General features: G+C 39.3%; 2 protein-coding genes across 8 annotated transcripts in view; both read right to left on the bottom strand.

Moving 5' to 3' along the window:
- Positions 1-221: 221 nt before the first annotated feature.
- Positions 222-23098, bottom strand: LOC5576558 (general transcriptional corepressor trfA). 5 transcript variants are annotated; one of them, XM_021850156.1, is made up of 3 exons: positions 19294-23098; positions 18615-18879; positions 222-659 (listed from the first exon to the last, which is right to left on the bottom strand). In XM_021850156.1, exons 1-3 carry the CDS (start codon positions 23066-23068, stop codon positions 608-610), a joined length of 4092 nt encoding a protein of 1363 aa, XP_021705848.1. In that variant the 5' UTR covers positions 23069-23098; the 3' UTR covers positions 222-607. The 5 variants fall into 5 exon arrangements, with proteins under 5 accessions (XP_021705848.1, XP_021705854.1, XP_021705860.1 ...); XM_021850162.1 differs by having other exon boundaries at positions 18615-19470; positions 20041-23098; XM_021850168.1 differs by having other exon boundaries at positions 20041-23098.
- Positions 21785-25553, bottom strand: part of LOC5576559 (serine/threonine-protein kinase MARK2) — a 154005-nt gene continuing 150236 nt past the window's right edge. For all 3 annotated transcript variants that reach the window (XR_002501358.1, XM_021850196.1, XM_021850211.1), the window contains one exon: positions 21785-23177. Coding sequence is in view for 2 of the 3 variants with exons in the window: in XM_021850196.1 (XP_021705888.1) it covers positions 23134-23177 (44 nt within the window). In the remaining variant the exon portion in view is untranslated. The remainder of the gene's footprint in view (positions 23178-25553) is intronic.

Here is a 25553-nt window from a genome sequence, read left to right as displayed (position 1 = left end):
TGACACACATGAGGGGAAGAGACCGCACTGCTATATTTACCAAATTAGGATGATAATGTTGCACAACACAAAACATCCAGAAATAAGAAATCAATGTAAAGAGAGTTGTGTTTTTGTACCAATCTAATATTTTCTATCGCGGAGGGACACATCTGGTCAAGCTTAAATATAACATCCGCGCTAAATTGGATTATTTCTTTTGAAAGTAATACACATATAACTCTGCCATGACTAAGAATTTATTTATTTCAACGATTGTTTGTTCTTCAATAAATTTGATTCTAAATATTTCTTTCTCTATACAGACATAATAGTTTTTAGCACTAAAGTGGGGTTCGTTCTTTTTTTGATTACAATTAAAATAAATGTACAAAATCCATTCTGTCTTATTCATCTCTCTCTTTCATAAGCTTGATGGTTTCATTCATTGTTCTTCTGCTTTCACCTTTGGCGTTGGAAAGTAACTTGACTAACTTTAACATTAAAATGCTAATCCCTATGAATACAATTAAAACATTCTTTTACGCCTAGATATAATAATTGCTTCTCAATCGGGGCTCAATCGCTAGAAATTGTAATACATATCGCAGTCGTTGTTCACTGACGATCATACGTTGGTGGGGTTCCGAGGTATTGACGAGTTTCTGAGACGACCATTTCTGTAAGGATTCGGAAAAAATATTTATTAGGTTGAATAAACTCTGAATTATTTTGCGCATAGCTCGGTTTGCGAAGCTGCTCATGGATGACCCTGTTGTAAAGCAATTTAGATTGTAGATATTACTCACGCGACTAAGAGCAAATGGGTCTTATCGGGGCATTCTGCGTGATTACCTTGTCGTTAGGCTGTGATAAGGTCGTCGAATTGAGGAAGGGAATAGGCTTTCGTTGCGGTTAACTGCTCTTAAGCTTCAAACAAAGGAGATGGTTCTTGTATAGAACGGATCGGACGGGGCTGAAGCGGGTTTCACTGTTTTGGGTTTGGCGTTGAAGCAACGGTTTAGGAAAGAAGACATTTTTCTATAGATTAGTTTAGGCAGAATCTATTCCCTCGGAATGTCACAAAAACACAAGTACCATATATAAGATCGTAGTTTTGGCTTCCTTTTTTATGATCTTCAATAAAATATATTATGATATGTAGGTGTAATGCACGTCTCAACATGCTTATCATTCTATCATGCACGACATTTTTACCATACAGTGGTGGGTACACATTTATTGTTCAATCTAATGGTTTTCAGTATTTCTTATCTTATAATAACCCAAGTAGGGGAAAATTGCTGCACAATACTAAGCTGGGGTATTCCATAAAATATAATTTTCAATACTTCCCAGACAACCAGACATCTATGATAGTTTACGATCAAAGTTGTTTATTTATATAAACTTCATCATTCCTGCTCTACATGGTAGATGAAATCGTTTGATCGAAAAATTTCCTTGTTTAGAACGCTATTGAATTTTGTTTGACACTTCATGACAAAGCCATTTTCGTTGGAATCGAGAAAAACTGAGGCTTTATATTTGGAATTTAAAAATTGATTAAATTTTATCATTTTTGTAACGTTTACAAACAATCTGTTCTTCGATCACTGATTTGATGTAATTTTTAAGAGTTGGGTATGCTTGGTAGAATAGTTATAGTAGAACGTGTATTTGGTCTCAAATCTCTTAGCGAACTGCTTTTTTTGGAATCAAAGGTAGACATTAAAAATCAATCATTTCTGTAATAAAACTAAATATAATTAGAACATAATCGAATGATTTACGGGAGTTGCATACCTCTAGTGTTTAACGTTATACAGTAGTTTCTCGATTATATCACGGATCCTAAAAAACAGGCGTGATATACCCAAGCGTGATATACTGAAAATGTTATTTTTGTCACATAATTGTCGTAAAAAATTGAGGTTTATGTTGCAGAAATAGAGCGAATAAAATGAAAAGCACGTGAGAGATGGGTCAAATAGATACATGTTGGTTGCTTATGTTGAACTTCATACAATTATTGTGGCGTGATAAAATCGAACAGAAAACCGTGCTTAAATCGAGAGTGAAATAGTGAAGCGATATTAAAGCGAACTGTGAAAAAATTGAGAAACTACTGTACAGAAATTTTCTGCAACTGCAAATCATTCGATTATGTTCTAAATCCAGCTTTTTACGTTAGCCTGCCATAAATTTTGAATCACCCCCTTATGACATTTCTTGCATGCACTATAAATTTTATGGCTTGATCAAAGCAAGCTTAATGGTGAAGGAAATTAGTTATGTTGACAACGAAATGTCAAACCTTCTTCTTGTGTTTTAGAATATAGATTTTTTCTCCAGCCCGTTTCAATCTTATCGTTTTTTTTTTAGGTTGATGGGCAGCAGTTAATCAACAGGGAGTTTATGGCATTCATTCTAATTTGTTCAGAAAAAGTTATATTCGTGGCTTTGTACTGCGCTGAAAACTGTTTCTACAAGGCTTCCATTTGAAATAGTTAGTCACCCGACAGTCTGATTTGTAAGGAGATTTTGCGGTAATTTCTAATAATTTATTCTAGTTTCTTCAGATATTTATCAGGACGTACTTGTAGGAGATATACTTATAAATAAGCACGTATATCTCCTACAGTACTCTATGTGGTCTCTGTATGGGTTGGATTTATAGTATTTTGTGAAGGTGATATCCAGAAGACGGTTCGTGGACAGGAGCTGTCTGTACATATATTCCCTTTTCTGTTACTCAACCCAATATGTGGGCTGACTTACGTCTTGCCAATTGTATTGTCAGTTAGATTTAGAACATTCAATCAGCAAATGCTAAATTTTCTCTTCTCATGCAATGACGTAGGTTACCCCATTTTTAGCGTGCAAGGCCTTCGCCTCCCAAAAATGTTTAAATTCATTCTTGTTTATTTTTACTGCTTGGCATAGCTTGCAATAATTAGAAATATCCAGCTTTTTACGCTAGCTTGCCATAAATTTAGAATCACCCCTTTTTGACTTTGCTTGCTTACACTATAATTTTTATGGTTTAATCGAAGCAAGCTTTGTGATGAAGAAAATTTTTGTTGTTGACAATTCCATGTCAGAATTTTTAAATTGTAGTCTTACGAAATCAAAATAGGACATTTTATATTTATTTTATAATATTTTCTCTATACATTTTATCACTACAAGGATCAGAAATCAATAGTAACCTGAGGTCCAAATTGAAGTCACTTTATGCTCAAACATTTACCAAACCATCAACCTAATGATTAGTATTTTAAAGATGCCTCTGGCTGGAAGGCAAACCGTTAAACTCTGTTCAACATTACGGCAATTGTGAAAAGATTCTGAAGGGTGTAGAGAATAAGATCGGGCCAAAATTATAGATAGCAAGTTATATTCTTATTACCGTCCAATTTTTTATGTCAATTATCGGCATTGTCCCTTGCATAATCATTTTTCAGATTGTTAGAATTTGCGATTGTCGATTCAATCCTAAATTTTATCTATTGGTTCGGTTATCTATAACATGCAAATAAATTTACAGTTCCTCTGGGGTTCAAAGGGTGAACTTGAGAAAAAAATCAATAGACTTTATCAGCTTGCCCAAAATTAAACATAGATCCGTAATACCATTCTGCAAGCTCGCAAAATTATGCTTTTGTCCAAAGCCTCTGGGTTCGGGACACAACATTATGACTAACTTCATCAGCATTATCTTTGTTGGAGGGACTTATAAAAAAACAACAATAAAGTCAGCATATAAGGGTCTTCTGTATTAGTCTCCAAACTCCGGGCCGTGTTTACAACAAATGAACGTTTTCGCCTCGCATTCATCCACTCAATGTTCATCTGGTGAACATTTCTTCACTGGATGGTGGTCCGGATGTCATTTTATGTAAACACGGCCCTCATTTAGAGCGGAAAAGAAAAAGAAAATCGACAATAAAAGAAGAGCGTGGATAGAAGAGTGCATGGTGACGTCACGAAAAGTTCTCCTTCTCTGTCCCTCTTTCATCACGCTCAATTGACTGTCCTGCTCTTTGACACTCACTGCTGGAATTGTTTAGATTTTTTTTATATGGAGTTGACATTCACTGCTGGAAATGTTGACATTTTTTTATATGGAGTTTCGAGGTTAGGTCAAACGTGCAACGATCTATAAGTCCATACTCCACTGCACTGTGACGTCACGCATCAATTTTGACAGGTACTGGTCCTGTTGTTTACAGTTTGGACTTAGTACTTTTTTCGAATCATTCTTAATTTTGTGAAAGTTTGCTGCGATGAGAGGTCAAATCCACTGCAGATACCCACGGATCGTATTATTCTATCTTCCCACCGTGGAAAATTGTAACCATCATCATGCTGGTGATAGAAATGCGAAGATGAAAAAATGATGGAAAAAACGACAAAGTCCGAAACGTAAACAACAGGACCAGCAGCTGTCAAATAAGTGAGGTTAGGCTCGTCATATGCAGCGCTCTATTGAGAACGCTACATATTTGCCGCCTTTTACACTTTAGGTCCAAACGCAATGATAGCGGAACGGCAACGGAAAGCGGAACCGGTTCGCCAGCATAAATCACACCATCTCGACTGATCTGTCAACGAATGAAAGTGAACCAAGTCCAAGTTGACATGCAGACTATAGTTCATGCTGGCGAACCGGTTCCGCTTTACGTTGCCGTTTCGCTATCATTGCGTTTGGGTTTGTCGCTAGGTCGATATCAAAAACTGCCACTTGTCGCTAGCGTTGCTTTGTGTGCTAATGCATTTCGATGTTCACTAGTGACATCGTGTTGTCGAAACGAGTTTGTATGTCGGGCTGTCTGCGTTGGCGGCGCTGATTCGAGCTTTACACATGATTTAGATGAAATTTTGCTCGAGCCTCCATGTCTGTTCTCTGTGGTGAATCACCACTGGTGATACGGAGAACGCTTGTATTGTCACATTGATTTATTTGTAATGATGAGGTATGTATGGCGTATTGATTTTTTACAGGCGTCAGATTATTTCTTAAGCCCCAAACGCAATGATAGCGAAACGGCAACGGAAAGCGGAACCGGTTCGCCAGCATGAACTATAGCCTGCATGTCGACTCGGACTTGGTTCACTTTCATTCGTTGACAGATCAGTCGAGATGGTGTGATTTATGCTGGCGAACCGGTTCCGCTTTCCGATGCCGTTCCGCTATCATTGCGTTTGGACCTTTAGTCCTCGGATTCCTAAAAGAAACTAAATGAAATAATCAACTTGATAAATACTTTTTAGAAAATAGAATTCAAACCAAACTAAACCGTAGTGAAAATTGTTGACGGCTCAATCAACAGCCTAAAATTTCAGCCTACTAAGATCCAGCTATAAAATCGGTAGACCTGAATTGTCAAAATCGAATCACCCTTCGTTTTTTCATAGCTAACGTAAAAAGCTTTTCTACTACAGAAATGATGCATTTTGGCTTAATTCAATGTAGGAACTTGAGAATCAATAGATAATGACTCAGAAGTATAATTTGGATTGTACGATATTTTCCAGAAAACCATTCGTCAAAAAACTATTCGCCAGAAAGACATACGCCAGAAAACCATTTTTTCTTGTTTGATTTTGATTAATTCATGGTGAAACATCCCTAAATCCAAAAATGGCCGTCACAATAGTCGACAAATGCCCCTGTACAGATCTTTAAGAGCACTAAATGGATAATAAAACCGCCTCATTTTAAGCTTTTTGCTAGGGCACAGAGTGGAGACAATCTAACACTGTTAATCTTCATTTCTTGTGAGATTTTTGCCAACAAAGTTTAGATACAATATTCTAAACTGTTTTACATATTTTTAACATCGAGAAAATTGCATATCCTTTTACCGGGAGATGTTCGTTATGAGAATATTTTATTTCACAGAATTCCTAGTACCGTAATCCCCGAAAAGTTTTTGGCACTCATAATTGTCATAACTTTATACATTTCAAGGTGGGGCTTTCCTTAGCCGAGTGGTTAGAGTCCGCGGCTACAAAGCCATGCTGAAGGTGTCTGGGTTCGATTCCCGGTCGGTCCAGGATCTTTTCGTAATGGAAATTTCCTTGACTTCCTTGGGCATAGAGTATCATCGTACCTGCCACACGATATACGAATGCAAAAATGGCAACTTTGGCAAAGAAAGCTCTCAGTTAATAACTGGTGGAAGTGCTCCAGAAAACTACATGTCATCGCTTTAAATTCGGAAATATGGGAAATAGATCTAAGATTATTGGTTTTCAAAGTATTTTAATTTATAGAAATTCGAAATGCAGTCAAACATTTCTTTTTATAACTAAACATGTGCACTAGGCTTCCACAATTGAATACATGTCGAAAAACAAAAACTACATGTTATTGGGTAGAAGTTTGATTCATAGCCAAACAGCCAACTAGGAAGTGCCATTTGCTCAACAACTCGAATCTGAGAAACTTCAAATAACAACTTTTTCGGTCTGATTTGACACGATTCTCATGCAGATTCAGTTAACAAAAAAAATGTATTGGTTTAATTGCTGTAGGAGGAATTCGAACACCCCTACACGGAGAAAACAAAAACATAACATATTTCACTGGGGGGTGCAAACTAGATATCAACAAGCAGCCAGGCTGCTGTCAAGCTAAAATGTTATAAAAAATGATCCGAGTATGCCTAGGAGTGTGTCTCCATTACTTCGTCACGCTAAAAATTGCAATACATTTTATGTTCCATGAAAACTATCAACTGTTGAAAAAACGTTTGTTTGGTCTAATTGATACGCAAGTTTTTCAGCACTGTTGTGAAATATATTTTTTGCTAATATGCGGTCAGAAACAATTATTTCAGCTGATTTATTGGACTAATTGCTTGCATCAAACTGCAGAAGTTTTGTGAGAAGTATTTTAAGGGTGCATCTTGAAAATGGTTTCCTGCGAGACAAGCAAACAAACAACGATTAGCACTGGTAGAAAAAATTGTGTTCAAATTGAATGACCAAAATGTTCAAGACCGCACTCCTCAGATATTCGAGTATTTTTAAACTTATTTTTGAGTTATTTTTCTCTCTCTATTTTATTTGCTTCTTCTATTGTTGTCAGAGAGCGAAGAGCAAAACAACCCAAAAACCAAAAAAGTTTCCACCGACTGGAGCGGGAACCGAACCCACGCTTCGTGGCGCAATACGCCTGAACGACTGACGCCGCTAATCGCACGGCTACGAAGCCCAAAAAGTTCTGAAAATTTCAACAAAATCCAAAATCAATGTCTTATATGTTGGGAGTACGATTAAAGTACACGTGTGTGGTAAACAAGATAGCTTATTACCGAACAAGAACAGTGTTGCCAAATTCAATTCAAATCATAACACATCTCCTTTTCTCTTACAAAAATATTTAACAAAACTTATTTCTCATTACATAGAACTGCTTCAAATGTGCAACGCGTAGTCCTCGAATCTTTTGGGTGGAGCTCTGTTACGCTGGAGTCTTGCCTTCTCGATAGCTTGTGGTGCTTTGCCCATATCATCTTGGTTGGAATGTTGCTTGGCAGATTTTACGTGTGAAGTGTTGCGCTTGTAGACATTTATTTATTTATTTATTTCGTCAATCAATTGTAGACTACATTACCATGCGGAGTTTCCAGTACGAGGCTGTTTTCTCGGCGGTCGACTATACGAGTTCATTTCCAATACGCACGGTCAACTCCTTAGATCCAACTCTCCTGGCGCGACTTTCCTCAGTTTTGAATTTCACAGTACGATCGCGGTCACGCAGCTCTCCATCGTCGGCAATATTTGCTTGGAAGTGCGGGATTAGATCACGAAATCTTCGACCGAACATCAGTTGTGCCGGAGCGACATTCGTTACAGAATGCGAAGTCAGCGAATACATGTTGACATAATCCTCAATAGCTTCCTTCCAATCCGTATCACGCTGATTGCTTATTCGGAGTACCTTCAGGATCGACTGACGCCTTTCAAAACTCGAATCACGTCGTTCGAGGTAGTACGAACCATTGGTTCGACGATGACGTAACGACTGTAGAGATCAACTAGGACGAATAAGTAGTATCCGGTGGGAAGCGGTCCTAGGATATCTCCGGACAGATGGACCCATGGAGCCATCGGAAGTTCCCTAATACGCAGTGGCTCCGGCTTGTCGAAAGGTGCTACAAATTGGCATTCAATACATTCCTTGCAGAATTTCTCCGCATCTGCATCGATTGATGGCCACCGATGGTACGAAGTCGCCGCTTCATTTTTTCTCGTCCTGGATGTCCAATGTGACTCAGCGAAATCACCGTCTTTCGAAGCTTCGTGGGCACAGCAATGCGAACGTTCCTAAGTAGGGGTTCATTCATTTATTTCTTAACGCCGAAAATGGCCATTTTCGACACCTTCCCACCCCCTCGTAACGCTTTTTGTATGAACTTTCTACAAATTGTGTATGAGCCGTAACATCTTGAGGACACCCACCCACCCCCTTTAGCGTTATAACATTTGTGAATGAGCCCTAGCACCTCCTTTGCGAAAACCAATTCTGACTTGAACGGTGCATACTTCTTTTTTCGCTCTTTTTATGTTCTGTATATCGGAATCCTCTTCCGGGTGCTTTGTGAAGCCCAAGCAGGACAGTTCGGTTTTGCGTCGTCCGATTGGTTTTGCTGACGGATTCGCGCGTGTTTTCGTTGCCGGAGATTTTTTTTCCCCCTGTTTTGGAGCGTCTTGCTGGGTACGTATTTGGGAAGGCCCAAGCAAGACGGTTTGTTTTCGGGACGCCAAGAAGTTTTGCTGTCAGTGTCAGTTTTGTGTTCAGTCGAGAATGGATTACCAACTGGTGAGTTCGTTTCATGCTTATGATAACACATTTTTTCTTGAAAGCGTAACTTTTATGTAATATTAAAACAAACTTTGTATGGTTTATCACTATAAGTGTCGGCATTATGCTATTTTCTTATACAATTTCAATATACAGTGCTGTTCTGAATAATAGCAGCGCATGTCGATTTTCATACAAAATGCTCAACTTTGACATGCTGTAGTTTTGTGCCCTTTCGGGCAAACGAGTTGAAATTTTCTCCACAGAACTACAAATATGATCAATTTTGTAACACCAAAATTTCAGTTTTTTCTGAGCCCCTTCCGAAAAGTGAGATACTAGGTGAAATTTTTCGAAAAAATAGCAGTTTTTCATTTTAAAATTTTTCTTCTACAAATATTTTAAACATTTTCGGTTTAGGTGTAGGTTTGATAAGTAGGAGGAGATTGTTCCAATGGTAAGTGATATACTATAATGTCAAGCCGAAATTCAAATTTTTAAAACTGCTATTTTTTCGAACAATTTCACCTAGTATCTCACTTTCCGGCAGGGGCTTAGAAAATTTTGAAATTTTGTGTTTACAAAATTGGGCATATTTGTAGTTCTGTGGAGAAAATTTCAACTCGATTGCTTGAAAGGGAACAAAACTACAGCATGTCAAAGTTGAACATTTTGTATGAAAATCGACATGCGCTGCTATTATTCAGAACAGCACTGTACATATATTTTTCTCTTTTTGACATTATTAAAAATTATCTTTTGAATTGTTCGACATTGTGAATGTTGACGTATTTTCTAAAACTTCTACCATATCGAGACAAAATGCACAGTAATACTCATATGTAATTTTCAAACAAACTATGTATGGTTCGTCACTACAAGTGTCGGCATTATTCCTGTTTCATATAAGTTAAAATATATACATGCAATTTTCAGTTTTCGTCATTAATAAAAACGTCTTTTGAATTATTCGACATTATAGATGTTGACGTATTTTTTCCAAAAACTTCTCGAGACAAAAATACAAAACTAGCTTTAAATACAAGTCGTATATTTCCCCCTTGTCCATGGATCGCATCACCGACCAGAGGTGACTCCCAGATCTTTTCCTCCCTCACTAATAAACACCCTTCCCGTGGTGATTGTGGAGATGCAGAGGTATTCTCGGTCTCTAGAAGCAACAATCACTACACCCTAACATTCCTTCCCCATCCCAACTGACTGTAAGGACTTGGCTGGCGCCTTTATTGATCAATAATATTAGATCTGCTAAAATTGCACTTCGAGAGTAAGCGGAAACTCCCATCCCTTATTCATTTGGATCGTAGTGCAATTCTTACCAGTTCCGATCAATCACGGAGTAGCAACCATTGACATGTACAGTCAGTCTATGCTATGCTATGCTATGCATGTATATCGGAATCCTCTTCCGATGCTTGGATGATTTCGGTCATACTTACAGCCGCAGGCCTGTTCACTTCTACGATGGAGCAAAGGATGTCTTCTGAGGCCTTATTGAAGGTCTTCAAACCAAGCGCAACCGAAAGTCGAGATAGTGGATCTGCGATGTTGATTTCTCCGGGGACGTGAGAAATGTGGCAACGATACTCCTGCATTCGCAAAACCTAGCTTTCTTGGCGTTTGTTCGGTGTAGACGTTTCGTTGAAAATACCGACCAACGATTTATGACCGGTCAAAATGGAAAACTCAAGTCCTTTCAGATACATCTGAAAACGTTCCGTGGCCCAGACTACTGCAAGCGCTTCCTTATCCAATGTTGAATACTTTTGTTCCGTTTTCGTCAAGCTCTTGCTGGCATAACTAATCGGTCTAAAGCCGTGATCACTGGCATCGGTGACAAGCGAGGTCGGGTTGTGCACACTGTAGTACGCTAGGTGCTGCGGCTTCGACATGGCTTCTTTAATCTTGAAGAAAGATCGTTTTTCTGCGTTCGTCCACTGAAATTTTGCACCCTTATGCAGCATGTTTCTCAGCGGTGCGGATATCGTAGAAAGATTGGGAATCAATCACCAATCCCATGAAATTACGCAGTTCCTTCGTATTCGTCGGACTCCTGAAGCGTTCACACTTAGATTTTTTTCACGACCTCGGCTGTGCGAATCTCGGTTTCCCGATTTTAACCGAGACTCAGCTAACAATTTGCCTTGTTGCTTAGCAACAAAGCACGATTTACTGATTCTCGGCTTTTATTTACTGAGATCCCAGGAAATTTGTTTGCCGACTTCTCGGCTGTGCGGATCTCGGTTAAAATAAGCCGAGATTCGGCATTCTATATTAGGTGTGTTGAATTGCGTTAACCTTGTCATTTACAGGTAGAATTCCCTTTTCTGACAGAGTGTGCCCCATGAAGACAACAGAAGTTTCTCCGATTTGGCACTTATCCAGGTTTACCGTCAAGCCATTTTGTTCCAATCTCCAGTACTGCCTTCACTCTAACGTCGTGTTCCTCTTTGGTTTGGGCGAAAACCAAAACATCATTGATGAACACTTAAGTCCCTTTTAGTCCTCGCAGCACGCGCTCAATTTCTCTTTGAAACACTTCCGCGGAACAATTCATTCCAAACATCAATCTTTTATATCTATAGTAGGCGTTTGGTGTGACAAAAGTGGTAATCTCTCTGGAAGAAGTAGCCAATTTGATTTAATAGAACGCCTTTGTTAAGTCAATTTTACTGAAAAATCGACATCCTTCGAGATGCGGCATAATTTCATCAAAGGTTGGCAGTGGATGACGCTCCGGAACGATTGCTTTATTCAGTGCGCATCGTACCTTCGTGCTGTGCGTACACGAATTCTCTCTGCTCTTGGAAGTTTTCTTAAAAACTACCTAAAGCAATAAAACAGTACTTTTCAGTGCTACAAAAACAGTACTTTTCAATGCTAAAATTAAAAACGGTACTTTTCAGTGCTACTTAAACAGTACTTTTCAGTACTATTTTTTCTACTATTGATCCCTTTACGATCCTTGTTTGGACCCGTGCCTTCGATTTTTCGATGGACCCGTTGGCGAAAGCTAGCGGTGGTAATCCTTCTTGGACACCGTCTTGGGAAAAAACCTCTCGAAGGTCACGTCTTCTTTCGTTTATTAACTAAACATGGTATCAACAACAAACAAAAGGAAGGGTGAATCTCTGAATTCACTACTTCCTTCCAAAAAAGTGGGTTTTAAAACTGTCACTACACGTGGCAAGAATGGAAGAAAGGACGCTTCCCCGGAATGCGAACTTTCTTCCAAGGGTGAAATGAATAATTGTATCGAAATGAGTAATCAGTTCGATGCTCTAGACAAATTTTCCGAACACCAAATCGAAGCAACCTCTAGCCCAGGCTCTTTGATTCAAGTGAGGAAGCAAAGAGTGCCGCCTATCGTGGTCAGTTGTTCCGAATTTGGGGGATTTAGGCAGGAGATCTTGAACTCCATTAGGGGAATCAAGGTTTCCTTCCAAATCGCAAAGAAAGGAGACTGTCGCGTTTTGCCGGAAACTCTTAAAGATCGTGAACTTCTTCTCAGACATCTTGAAGAGAAGAAGCACAAATTTTTTACTTATGACGACAAAACTGAACGTTTGTTCAAAGTTGTCTTGAAAGGTCTCTCAAGTGACTATAAATCACCTGAAGAGATCAAAAATGGAATAAATGATTTACTTGGATTTTCCCCAGCCCAAGTAATCATTATGAAAAAGAGAACCCAATCTGGCATTGTTCGGAAAGGGCTGTCTCAAGAATTTTATTTAGTTCACTTTAACAAAAAAGAACTAAATAATATTAAAGCTTTAGAAAAAGCTAAACTTTTGTTTGATATCCGTGTGACATGGGAACATTTCCAGAAACCTGGAGGAAATTACCAGAACCCCACTCAGTGCCGTCGGTGCCAAAAGTGGGGTCATGGTACAAAAAATTGTCACATGGATGCTAAATGCATGATTTGCGGAGGTTCTTCTCACGCTAAGGACGTTTGTCCAGTGAAGGAAGATACCACCAAATTCATATGCTGTAATTGTGGAGCTAACCATAAGTCCAATTTTTGGAATTGTCCTTCACGCAAAAGGGTCATTGAGGCTCGTGCCAGGAAGATGAAAGATAATATCCGTTACGATAACGGTCGTTTCCGGAATTTGCCTGGTAGAGTATCGAACAATGCTCATTTTTCAGTTAACGATCGCTTGATCATGAATCATACCCATCAGGAAGATCATAATCATGCTCATTCACAAACAAATTTTAATCCGTCGGGTAGCCGTTCGAATCTTTCAATTTCGAATGTATCTACCCACGGTAAATCCTTCGCCGATATCGTAGCAGGAAATTCAAACTCCTCCCCTGTTCGATCCATGGGTACCCATTCTACTTGTTTCAAATCTGTTACCATTCTGGTACGTTTACCCTATAATTCCAATCCAGAGCTAGTGAGTAATAAACTAGGAGATAAGAGAGGTATGCCATACTAGAGTTCGGCATGAATTTGTAGAACAATATGTGTATAACAGTTTACTTTTTGAATTATATACTATAGGTAAGCCACTCCCAATCAATCAACCGCCAAATTGAATGTCAGGAATTATTGTTAGCACACTATACATACTACACAAACAACTTGACAATATATATCACGGGATGACAGAAGGATAAGGTGGGCATTGGAAGTTTGGAATGGATCAAGGAGAAGGGTGGTGGATAAGTGGGTGGCTCAGAAGAGGGGGGGAGGGGCTTAGAGGTTAGCTAAGGGGTCTGAAGGATAAGATAGTTCTTTCCAACTTGAACCACCAAAGTGTAAAGAACTATTCAGTTAAAATTCAGTTAGTCACTAAAGTGCCTTATATAGATAAATTGTGATATTTATCGTGGAGGATAATCGTTCGTTAAAAAGAATTCGGTGATAAATTACCAGCGAAGTCAGGTATGGAAGATATTCAAACGCCATTAGTCAGACCCAGCCCTAAGACCTCCCATTCGTGCCACAATAGGACCCATTGTTGCTTCTTAGCTTGAGCCCAGGGAAAATCCAAGCCGGATTTCCAGGCACTCCGCCGTAGGCCCTCCCCGGGTCCATCTACAAGTAGGAGGCACGCCAACCGGCGGCCATCTTGTTGGGAGACACCACGCCACCCGTTCATCCTCGAGAGCCCACCCATCCGCATCGCCCGAGTACCCCGTAAGCTGGCCAGCAACTCACACTACACCATACACGCCACACAGTAAGTGTAATAAAAACCTAATTAAAGTGATAAAGTGGTGTTGTTTTACTTTGGGCACTGATCAGTACCACAGCGAAGAGCCGACCCTGGGAAAAGAGGTGGTTGTTACCCGCCCCAGACGACTTCCGTGGCCGTGACCAGAAGTCAGGGGTACCCCGGTGACAAGGCCCATCTGGCCGAGTCATCCTAGATTCGAGATTGTTGTATAACAAATCAAATGGAAAAAAACCCTACCGCCACAGGTAACTCCGCTTCTTCGTCCGGAAATTCTAATGGGAAATCACATGACATGTCTGCCTCTGATTTTAATTTTCTAACTGAACAATTGAATCTAATGATTGATGCAATGTTCAAAGCCACCACTATGACTGAAGCAGTCCAAGTAGGTGTAAAATTTACAAACCAAATTGTTATTGAATTACGTTTTTCTAATGGATCCAAATAATAATTTAAATATTTTAAATTGGAATGTTCGTTCTCTGAATGGTAAAGAGGACGAGTTGTTTAATTTTCTTACGGTTAATAACGTGCATATAGCAGTTATTACCGAAACGTATTTAAAACCTGGATCTAAACTCAAAAGAGATCCTAACTTTTTTGTTTATCGTAATGATCGACTTGATGGGGCATGTGGGGGAGTTGCAATCATCATTCATAGGCGTATAAAACATCAACTGTTTTCGTCATTTGAAACTAAAGTTTTTGAAACTTTAGGTGTTTCTGTTGAAACACAGTTTGGTAAATATACTTTCATAGCTGCCTATTTGCCTTTTCAATGCTCTGGACAGCAAGTTAATTTGCTCCAAACTGACTTGCGAAAATTGACTCACAATAAGTCAAAATTTTTTGTCATTGGTGACTTTAATGCCAAACATCGGTCATGGAATAATTCTCAAAGTAATTCCAACGGCAGAATTTTATTTGATGAGTGCTCTTCATGATATTTCTCAATTCAATACCCTGATAGTCCTACATGTTTTTCCTCTTCTAGAAATCCATCTACGATTGATTTGGTCTTAACCGACTCTAGTCATCTTTGTAGCCAATTAGTTACTCATGCTGATTTTGATTCTGATCATGTCCCTGTTACATTTCAAATATCCCAAGAAGCGATTCTCAATCCAATCAGCTCCACTTTCAATTATTTACGAGCCGACTGGAATATATATGAAACGTATGTTGACTCTAATCTTGATGTTAACATTTCTTTAGAAACTAAACTTGATATTGACAATGCTCTTGAAACTTTAACAAATTCCATCGTTGAAGCCCGGAACATTGCAATTCCAAAATGTGAAGTAAAATTTGAATCCGTGATTATAGACGATGATCTTAAACTCTTGATCCGTCTTAAAAACGTGAGGAGAAGGCAATTTCAACGCACTCGCGATCCTGCTATGAAAATTATATGGCAGGATTTGCAGAAAGAAATCAAGAAACGTTTTACTCAATTAAGAAACAAAAAATTTCTCAATTGGACCCAGGCTCTAAGCCTTTTTGGAAATTATCTAAAATCTTGAAAAAACCTCAGAAGCCAATACCGGCATTGAAAGAGGAAAACAAATTATTACTAACTAATTGCGAAAAAGCTCAAAAACTAGCTATGCAGTTTGAAAGTGCGCACAATTTTAATTTAGGACTTACTAGTCCAATTGAAAATGAAGTTACTCAGGAGTTCGAAAATATTCTCAATCAAGAGAACGTTTTCGAAAATGCCTGGGAGACTGATTTGGAAGAAGTGAGAACTATTATTAAAAAATTCAAAAACATGAAAGCTCCTGGCGATGATGGAATTTTCTACATCCTCATCAAGAAACTTCCAGAAAGTAGCTTATCATTTTTAGTTGATATATTTAACAAATGTTTTCAATTAGCATATTTTCCTGACAAATGGAAAAATGCTAAGGTTGTTCCAATTTTAAAACCAGACAAAAATCCTGCAGAAGCTTCTAGCTATCGTCCAATCAGTTTGCTTTCCTCCATCAGTAAACTTTTTGAAAAGGTTATTTTGAACAGAATGATGGCTCACATCAACGAAAATTCAATTTTTACCAATGAACAGTTCGGATTCCGCCATGGACATTCGACCACTCATCAACTTTTACTTGTAACAAATTTGATCCGTTCCAACAAATCTGAAGGCTATTCTACTGGTCTTGCTCTTCTAGACATAGAAAAAGCATTCGACAGTGTTTGGCATGAAGGTTTGATTGTAAAATTAAAAAACTTTAATTTTCCAACATACATTGTTAGAATAATTCAAAGTTATCTGTCAAATCGTACACTTCAGGTTAATTATCAGAACTCCAGATCTGAAAGACTTCCTGTAAGAGCTGGTGTTCCTCAAGGCAGCATTTTGGGACCAATATTATACAATATTTTCACATCTGACTTACCTGAGTTACCTCAGGGATGTCAAAAATCTTTATTTGCGGATGACACAGGCCTCTCCGCCAAAGGACGAAGCCTGCGTGTCATCTGTAGTCGATTGCAAAAAAGTTTGGATATTTTTTCTTCATACTTGCAAAAATGGAAGATTTCTCCTAATGCTTCCAAAACTCAACTAATAATATTCCCACATAAACCAAAAGCTCTTTATTTGAAACCTTCAAGTAGACATGTTGTCACGATGAGAGGGGTTCCAATAAATTGGTCAGATGAAGTTAAGTATCTAGGGCTCATGCTAGATAAGAATTTAACTTTCAAAAATCACATTGAGGGCATTCAAGCCAAATGTAATAAATATGTAAAATGTCTTTATCCCCTTATTAATAGAAAATCAAAACTTTGTCTTAAGAACAAGCTTTTGATATTCAAACAAATTTTCAGGCCAGCCATGTTGTATGCTGTACCAATATGGACTAGCTGTTGTAATACCAGGAAGAAAGCTCTGCAGAGAATTCAAAATAAAATTTTGAAAATGATTCTGAGACTTCCTCCCTGGTATAGTACCAATGAGTTACATAGAATATCCAATGTTGAAACATTGGAACAAATGTCAAATAAAATAATAAATAATTCCAGGCAAAAATCGTTACAATCTTCTATTGCCACGATTAATGCGTTATATGTTTAGGTTAAGTATATTAAAAACGTTTTTTTTCTCTTATAAGCAGGTAAAATCAACTCACCTGTAAAAAAACTGAACTGCTACGGCAACTGAAATGTAATATGTTGTTAACAAAATGTTAATAAAATCTTAAATTTGTTTTACCAAATTAGGAAGATAGTGTTGTCTAATAACACAGAACACCTAGATATAAGAAATGAATGTTATGTTTGAAATGATACTAATTACCATTTCCACGCCGTCCGTGTAGCATGTCACCATTTCATGATCAGATCCAACCGCACATACTTGCTGAATATCGCTGCCACATCCGTCATCATCCGATTCGCAGTCATCCGGTTCCGAATCATCGCTGCTGCCACAAGAAGCCACTTGTAGTACTTGCTTGCATTTCGATGTGGTTTTCTTCTTTCCAGACTTAGTTTTACACATTTTGCGGAAATGACCAATCAGCTTGCATTTATCACACTCCTTTCCGTGAGCCGGGCAGGTCTTGTCATTCGCGAAGTGCCCTTTTTGGCTGCAACGGAAGCACACCTCCTTTTTGTTGCTTTGTCTTACTTGGTTTAGGCCTTCTTTTCCCGCAGGAACCGTGCATGTCACCATTTGTTCTCGATTGCGTCGAACCGTCTCCAAAATCCGAGCCTCTTCAACAATATCTGTCACGCCGCTACGTTCTGACTGCCTGAATCCAACAATTTCGGCAGTTGAAATTTTCACCCTGCTATCCTGCCACACAATTCCGGAAATGTTTTTATAACTCTTTTCCACTGTTTTCGGCTTAAAATCCCATCCTCGTCGCCAAATGTTGGGAGTACGATTCAAGCACACGTGTGTGGTAAACAAGATGGAAGCAAGATCCGCCATCTCACCAACCCCGAGCAGCCCTGCTGCCAGTTGGTAGTGCAGGAGCAGCCGTGTAGGCCAACGCGATGTAGAAGGGTCAACGGTAGTTGCAGCCGTGAGTACGATGAGTTTCTTATGCTCCGCGTACACGCCACACGAATGTCCAACCCACACCCACACTATACAGAATACAATACAGATAAATAGATGTTGAAAAATGTTGATATTCCTAGAGCTCATACTTAGTTTGCCAAGCTCTTCTGATTACCCCGTAGATTGACGACCTTGCGACACAGTTCAGGGAGTATCGGGAGAGTTATACATCAGCGTAGTCTTTAGTACAACAATATAAGTAGCACCTTGTAAATATTTTGAAGCAAACTAACCTTTTTGAAAAACAATTTAATTTGGTTCCAAATATATACCCCAGTGATCAATTTGCCACAAAATTACGGTATAATAAGTTCACAAGCTCTACGATTCTTGTATATGGTCTCACATTGAACAGGAGTTCGATGATACGTTAGATTATCACATCTTTACAGGGTTAGCAAAGTCTACAGAAAGTTACAGTTAGAAGTTGACGCAAAATCTAAGAACACACGCACTTGTACACTGAGGAATGAATTGATTGCGAGAGCATAATACAGTCATCAAACAAAGATTGAATCCGAAATAATCTTACCTGATAATCCCTGCACTGTCGTAACCGCCATATCGCGACTCTTTGATGGAGGAGGAATTCAACATCGAAATGCTCCGGCTGTCGTACGGGCGTAGCTTTCGCGAACTACTTCCCTGGCTAGGCAGGCCATCCGTCGCGGAAATCGTCGTAGAAGACGAGGAGTTGGTACCCGTTCCAGTGGATTGCCCAGCTGTCATCGCTGCCGTCGCAGTAGACTTTGGCACGGTGTCACGCGTTTCTTTTCCTGTGTTGGCAGTGTCTAATGCTATCGATGAAGAGGACGAGGTTAGATTAGCTGTTGTGCTATTGCTGGTAAACGAGGATCGCCGTCGAGGATTGTATGTGTTGTAGTACGGTGGTGACGAGGTTTCGTAGTATGTACTTCTTAATGAGGATTTGCCGACAGTGTTATAATTAAGGTTATCGGAAGAATCGTTACTGGAGAAATTGAGTTTCCGTGACGAGTTAGACAAAGGAAGATGGTAATGGTGATGGTGGTGATGGTGATGATAGTAGTCACTGTTGTTTAACGAAGATTTGGAATACTCGTCGGTTGAATCCGCATACTTGTTCTTGGAGGAACTCGGTGTCCTGGTAAGTGAGCGGTAATAATCGTAGCTGTTTTTGGGGCGATCGACACTAGTCAAAGCGCTCGCTACCGAAGACGATGATGACTTACCATACTCCTTCAAACGAGTGGACGATGGTCCACCTCTGGAAAGAGACTGATCGCGATAGTACTCCTTAGAGCTGCTCGGCGCTAGGATTGAGCTTACTCTTCGAGGCTTTTGTTCATTGAATCGGGTGTAGAAACTTTTCCGACGAATCCGTTCAATTACACTCTCGGAATCGTTATCTACCGGAGAGACAGAGTTCACATAGGTTAGCCTCGACAGTCGCGATGTGGATGGCGAAGCGCTAAGCATGTTGTTGTGGTCATCTGAGCAGATCGACCAGTTATCAAAGTAGAGTTCGTGTTCTTCTGATGGAGACATGAATGTGCTGGAGGAGTTGCAATCGTCGTAAGGACTACTTCTCGAACCCGAAGAGTAATTGGTGATGCTGTCGTATGATGGTGTAAGCATGTTCATATTCATTGTGTTGTTGTTTGAGGTGGTAACGTGGTTGCTGTTTTGCATAATTTCACTAGGTAATGGGGGTGGATAGCTGTAATTGTTGTTATTGCTTTGAACATGACGACTTTCACCGAGCTTGCTCAAGTCCAGTGTCAGTGCTCGGCGGCTGTTCCTGACGCGTTCTTTCTCGTCCTGCGAGTGGTTCGCCGCATCAGTCAAAGCGGAGGAATGCCTTTTCGATACATCTTTGTTAGAACCTTCTTTATTACAGTCAGGACAACTATACTTAACCGGGATGTGAGTTTGGTGGTCACCGTTTTGTTTGTCCGGTACCGTTCCATTGGACTTACACTCTTGCTCCGTCATGGTGAGCACAGTATCACTTCGTGCTCCAATGTATGGTTTGCGAATTTTGCTAACAAAGCTTCCTGACTTGGGCCTTTCCTTTCCTTGTTCCTCCGATGGTGTCATTTGACTATCCCGTTGTGCAATGACTGTTTCCAACGCACTAAGAGTTTCGGTAGTATCCATCGTGCTGATGTGACTAGATGACTTTGTATTGAGAACTCGATTATTTTTGGTGTCTTTTTCAATCTTCTTAAAAAAACCTAGTACCTTGTTCACGCTGCACTTGTTGAAAGTCCCGGGCATTTCTTCAACGCTGACGGCTCGCTTGATAAGGGTGGACTCTGTCAGCCCCGACGATCGTGGCACCGACATCTCACGTAGATTCCTAATGACTTTATCTATCCTAGATTTTCGCGCATTCTTCTCCTCACTTACTGGTGCATCATCCGGTAATGATGTCGCGTTTGTTACACTGCGGCTTTTCTTTTTCTCTTTTTTCAGCGTATCCATTGCTCGATCACTATCTTCCTGGATTGTTTTCTCTGCCTCCTTGTCTGCTACTTTACCTTCTGTTTTCTTATCTTTCGACATTTTACTAGACTCCCGGAATTTTTCAAACTTTTGACCAATGGTAGCGAGGAATCCTTGTTTGATTTTCTTCTCTGGAGATTTGGATTTTTCTTTGGGAATTTTTTTAATCGGCTCCGGGGTTATTATTTCAACTCGTTTCTCTTTGACTTCTTTCGATTCTTTCACTTCATCAATTACTTTTGTGCTTGTGGTTGATTCTTTGGCGGTTTTCTCCTCACTGCTACTTTTGGTGGACGAATCACTTTTCGATGCCGCTGATTTCTTCACAATGCGTATTACTTTGCGCACTTTCTTAGTTGTTCCTGGGGTTACTGCTGGTGTCACTGTGCCTTCATTAGTGGCTGTTCCGTTGACAGTGGCTGTTTTTGGGGGCGTTTTTTCCTTACATACTACTTGTGAAGATGTGGCTTCATTCATGATCTTTTTGTTTTCAGGATTTTCTGGAATTACGTTAAGTGGCTGAGCTTCGATTGAAGTTTTCACAACCTTCGTGTCTTTTGGCGGGGTTAATTTTGATGATGGAAAACTTTTCGGTCGAACTAACTTACTGACCGTTGCTGCATTCGGGGTTGCGTTAGATGAAGTGCTGCAAGATGATGGTTCGGATTCATTCAGTGGAGTCGTGGAAAGCTTTGAAGATGAAGATTCAACGGCCTTCAACTTCAATGGTTCCGGATCTTTGGATGGGTAAGATTTCGGCCTTACCAATTTGGATTCTTTCTTCACAACTCGTGGCTTTTCAGTTAGGCTTTTGTCATCTGCGACAGTTTCTTCTACGGGAGTTACTGCTGGAGTACCTTCAGCACTTGACTTGACTACTTTTTTGATTCTTCTCACCGTTACTGTCACAGGATTACCATCGGCGTCTAGTTTTGGTTTCATTTTTATCTTCTTCACTTTTACAACTTTTGTAGTGACAGCTGGTTCAGTTAGTGGTTCATCAGGAACTGCATTATTGTTGCTTGTAGAATCGTTTTCTTCTGGTTGTTTCGGGGTGCTGTTACTGCTACACTCAAGACAGTTGGTAACTGCATTTCGCTCTGGGGTTACTCGTTTGATAACTTCCGCAACTACACTGTCTGGAATCAGCTCCTTGCTTCTACTTTTCCTTGGTGCAACCTCCTCGATAACGTTTTTAATGTTCTGCGATGTTGCTAAGTTGTGAAGTTCGTCAAGTATTTTTTCGGCGAATGTACTGCTTGCTGTTATTTTATCTAGTACTGCAATATTGGAATCCACAACTTCTCTCGGTCTGGATATACTTCTTCGATTTCGTTGATCATGACTGTCTCTTGGTGGAACTAACACTTCGTTTCGTTCGCTACTATTATATCTGTATAGATTGCTACTCTCTGTGCTATTGTCTTTTTGATATTTCTGAATAAAGTAGTTCAAGCGATCAGAACTTTTATCCGTGTATTCTGAACTAAAGCTACGATCTACACTTCGCTCACGGCTTTTTCCCCGTATTTCTCTTAAAATGTTTTGGGTTTCTTGCTCTCTTTTCAGCTTCTCCTGGTCACTGGATTCTTTTGGTGGATCAAAAAAGTCCGGACGCAGGAACCTGGAGATTCGTCGTGTCGAACGTTGGCTGGAATATCCGGACGACGTGGATATGGGTGGGGGAGAAATACAACCGCTTGGCGGTCTACCATAGCTTTCGTTTGTAGGGCTAAGGCAAGATGTGCGTGGAGGGAGCGATTCATAGCAACTGAACTTCTTGTCGTATTCAAGAGATTTGCTTCGTTCGTGTTCTGAATCGTTGTGGGAGTTCGTTAGGTAGGGTGTGTACTTCTCGTATGATCGGAATCGTTCATGATTCTCGTTTGCGTAGGGAAAACGAGATGATGAAGATGTTCCATAATCGTCATTGAAATTAGGTGGTGGAAGTGGAGGTGGTGATGCGATATCTCTTGAGTTGCTGGAACTGCGTGAGCTCCGGTCTAGCTTCTTCGACGATATCTTCTGGAGGTACACATCATTGTCGAACATGTCGTTCGTAGGTGTAATACTGTCTCTAGAGTCGTCTACGGTACGGCCTGCACTACTGCTTGAGCTGCGTTTATATACTTTAGTTGTGCTTGAGTAGGGATTGGATATATTGTTTCCATTTTGCATTGACAAGGTTCTGGAAAGCTTTTTGGCTTGTTGTGGAGGAAGCTGGGCTAAGAGTTGCTCCTGTACACGTTGCGACAACGATGGCGTGATACTGGAAAGCGCCTCTAGGTCTTTCTTTGATAATCGCAACTGCGACAGGTCTAGATCGCCCAAATCTAAGACTTCTTCGCCATTTTCGTACAGGTTTTCGATATTGCTTCGGCTATCATGGTTAGAACAGTTATTGTTAATCAAATTACTATTGCTATTGCTACTGTTTCCGTAACTAGTCTGATATGCATCTGTTCTACTGTTGCTACCATTTCTATAGGACGATGACATTGTGGATGACAGATTATTATTGTTGCTATTGTTATTGAGACTCAAACCTTCGGATTTGTTATGAGCTACATCAAAATTGTTTTTTTGAATTGTGGTCTGTATTTAGTTCCTGGAAGAAAATCAGAAAGAGAGGAAGAGAGAAAAGAGAAGAACAAACAGTATTGACAGGCCGAACATTTGTGGGAGAGAACTTTTGAAATGGAACATTCGGAAAGGATGAATATATCATAAACTGGTAACGAAGAAAAACGACTTTATTCGTAAGTGTTGGATTTTGCGGCTTTATATTTGTTCTAATCTTTATGTGTTTATTTGGTTTGTTTTGGGTTGTGCCAATTATGGATGCTAGTCAATTATGAATGTTAGCTAGAGTTATTATGTTAGAGTGTGATAGAAAACCGTTACAGTTGTTACTCACCGTTGGTTAGCTGAATGCATGTCTTGTTCTCTTAAAATTTGCCTGAAATTGACTTACCTTCACAATGCATTCTTATCATCTGTATTGCATGCTGCAAACATCTTCATATATAAGCCAGGATTTCCGTCAAGGGGCGATGTTGACAGTTCAGTCACAAATTTTACGCATATGTGATCATTATATTGTTAATTTTGTACCTTATCGAATGCGACGATTTATAATCGTCGCCAGCCAACCAGCCTCGGCGAATTTGACGTGTCACCAATTTTATCAACAGCAAAGGCAAATAACCTCCTTTGATTCGAAGGTATCCCTAAAATAGTTTTTCAGAGTATTCATCTGAGAAACCCATAATAAATTATCCAAGAAAACGTCTCGGTACCCGACTAGCAGAAATTATCACAACTAAAACTCGATGTGTTATTTAGTTATGATCATTTTTTGCAACACTGGTTGTTATAAATTAGATGCAGGATGTTGTTAAGATAAAGATGCATTGAAGCCAAACCTTAAATTTTTCAAGAGCACAAATCTAGAGAACCAGACAGCAGTTTGGGCTGAAAACATAATCAATTCTCGATTACTTGTTCAAATCGACGTAAGTAACTTTCATACGATTTTGAGAAAAACTAATTGAGAAGAATCACAACCTGTCTTCTGAAACTCTTTTAGAATGAATCACCTTTTTAACATTTTTTCGCCGTGTACATCGCTCAAATTTTTCATACAATCAGATCGCGTTCAAAAACTAGGTAGTTTCTATTATTTTCAACAAAAATAATTATAACAAAATGATAAGCCGTTTCATACAGTTACTTTCGACGTTTTTCTACCAGTGTAAGATCGGCTCAAGTACACGGTAAAAAATCAGCACGTTCGATTGAATAGATTGATCAATTGACTCAATTCAAAACACCAATCACCATTATTTGAAGAGTTCTAACTTTGGATTTGCTCTACTGTCTCTAGAACAAGACTCTGAAGTGAAAAGTTGTTGATTTTGAATATCATATCTTTTGTGTGAAAGCAATCATTGACAGCTCGTTGTAGAAAGTGATTGAGATCAATTCAACCCCTTTCAACAGATGCGAGTTGGTGTCGAGGTAAGACACTAGACTTGCACTCTGAAGATTGCTGGCTCAAATCTAGGTCACGCGGAAATGTTTATTTTAACTTTTTTTTTATTACAATTCAAAACATGCAACGTTGAATTCAAGGGCTATTATCTTGATTTTGTCAAGATTCAACAGTAGTGCAAATCCAAGTGCAGAACTATTGAGAGCATGGTGCTTATTTTTTTTTTACCGTGTAGTGTTTTGTTTTGATTCGTGGTTAAGTCACTTTGTCTCGCTATACAGCGAGGCGGCGAAAGTAGTGGTTAGGTTGCAAAAGTTGAAAATCTTATTTTCGTCGTTTTGTAAATCGGGAAATTAAACGTTCTAAAAGTGAAAAATCTAGTAGGGTAGGAGCGGAACATGTGGAATTTCGTTTGCGAAACACGTAGGATCAATAAAGTAAGTTTATTCACTTATTTGACTTTGTAGTATAGTTATGGCAAAAAGTGTTGTCTTAAACAATAGTTCTCGATTACTTTTTCAAACCGACGTAAGTAACTTTTATACGATTTTGAGAAAATTAATTAGGAAAAATCACAATCTATCTTCTAAAACTGTTTTAAAATGAATCACCTTTTTAACATTTTTATGCCGTGTACTTCGCTCAAATTTTGCATACACTCAGCTCACGTTCAAAAACTAGGTAGTTTCTATTATTTCCCACAAAAATAATTATAAGAAAATGATAAGCCGTTTCATTCAGTTACTTTCGACGTTTTTCTACCAGTGTAAAATCGGCTCAAGTAGTGTTTTGTTTTGATTCGTGGTTAAGTCACTTTGTCACTCCATACAGCGGGGCGGCGAAAGTAGTGGTTAGGTTGCGAAAGTTGAAAATGTTACTTTCGTCGTTTTGTAAATCCGAAAATTAAACGTTCTAAAAGTGAAAAGTTGAGTTGGTATAGAGCGGTACGTGTAGAATTTCGCCTGCTTAACACGTAGGATCGATAAAGTA

Source organism: Aedes aegypti, chromosome 1 (assembly GCF_002204515.2).
Source record: "Aedes aegypti strain LVP_AGWG chromosome 1, AaegL5.0 Primary Assembly, whole genome shotgun sequence".
Classification (NCBI taxonomy): Eukaryota; Metazoa; Arthropoda; class Insecta; order Diptera; family Culicidae; genus Aedes; species Aedes aegypti.
Note: the sequence above shows the minus strand (reverse complement) of the source record. Positions and strands in the feature narration are given on the sequence as shown.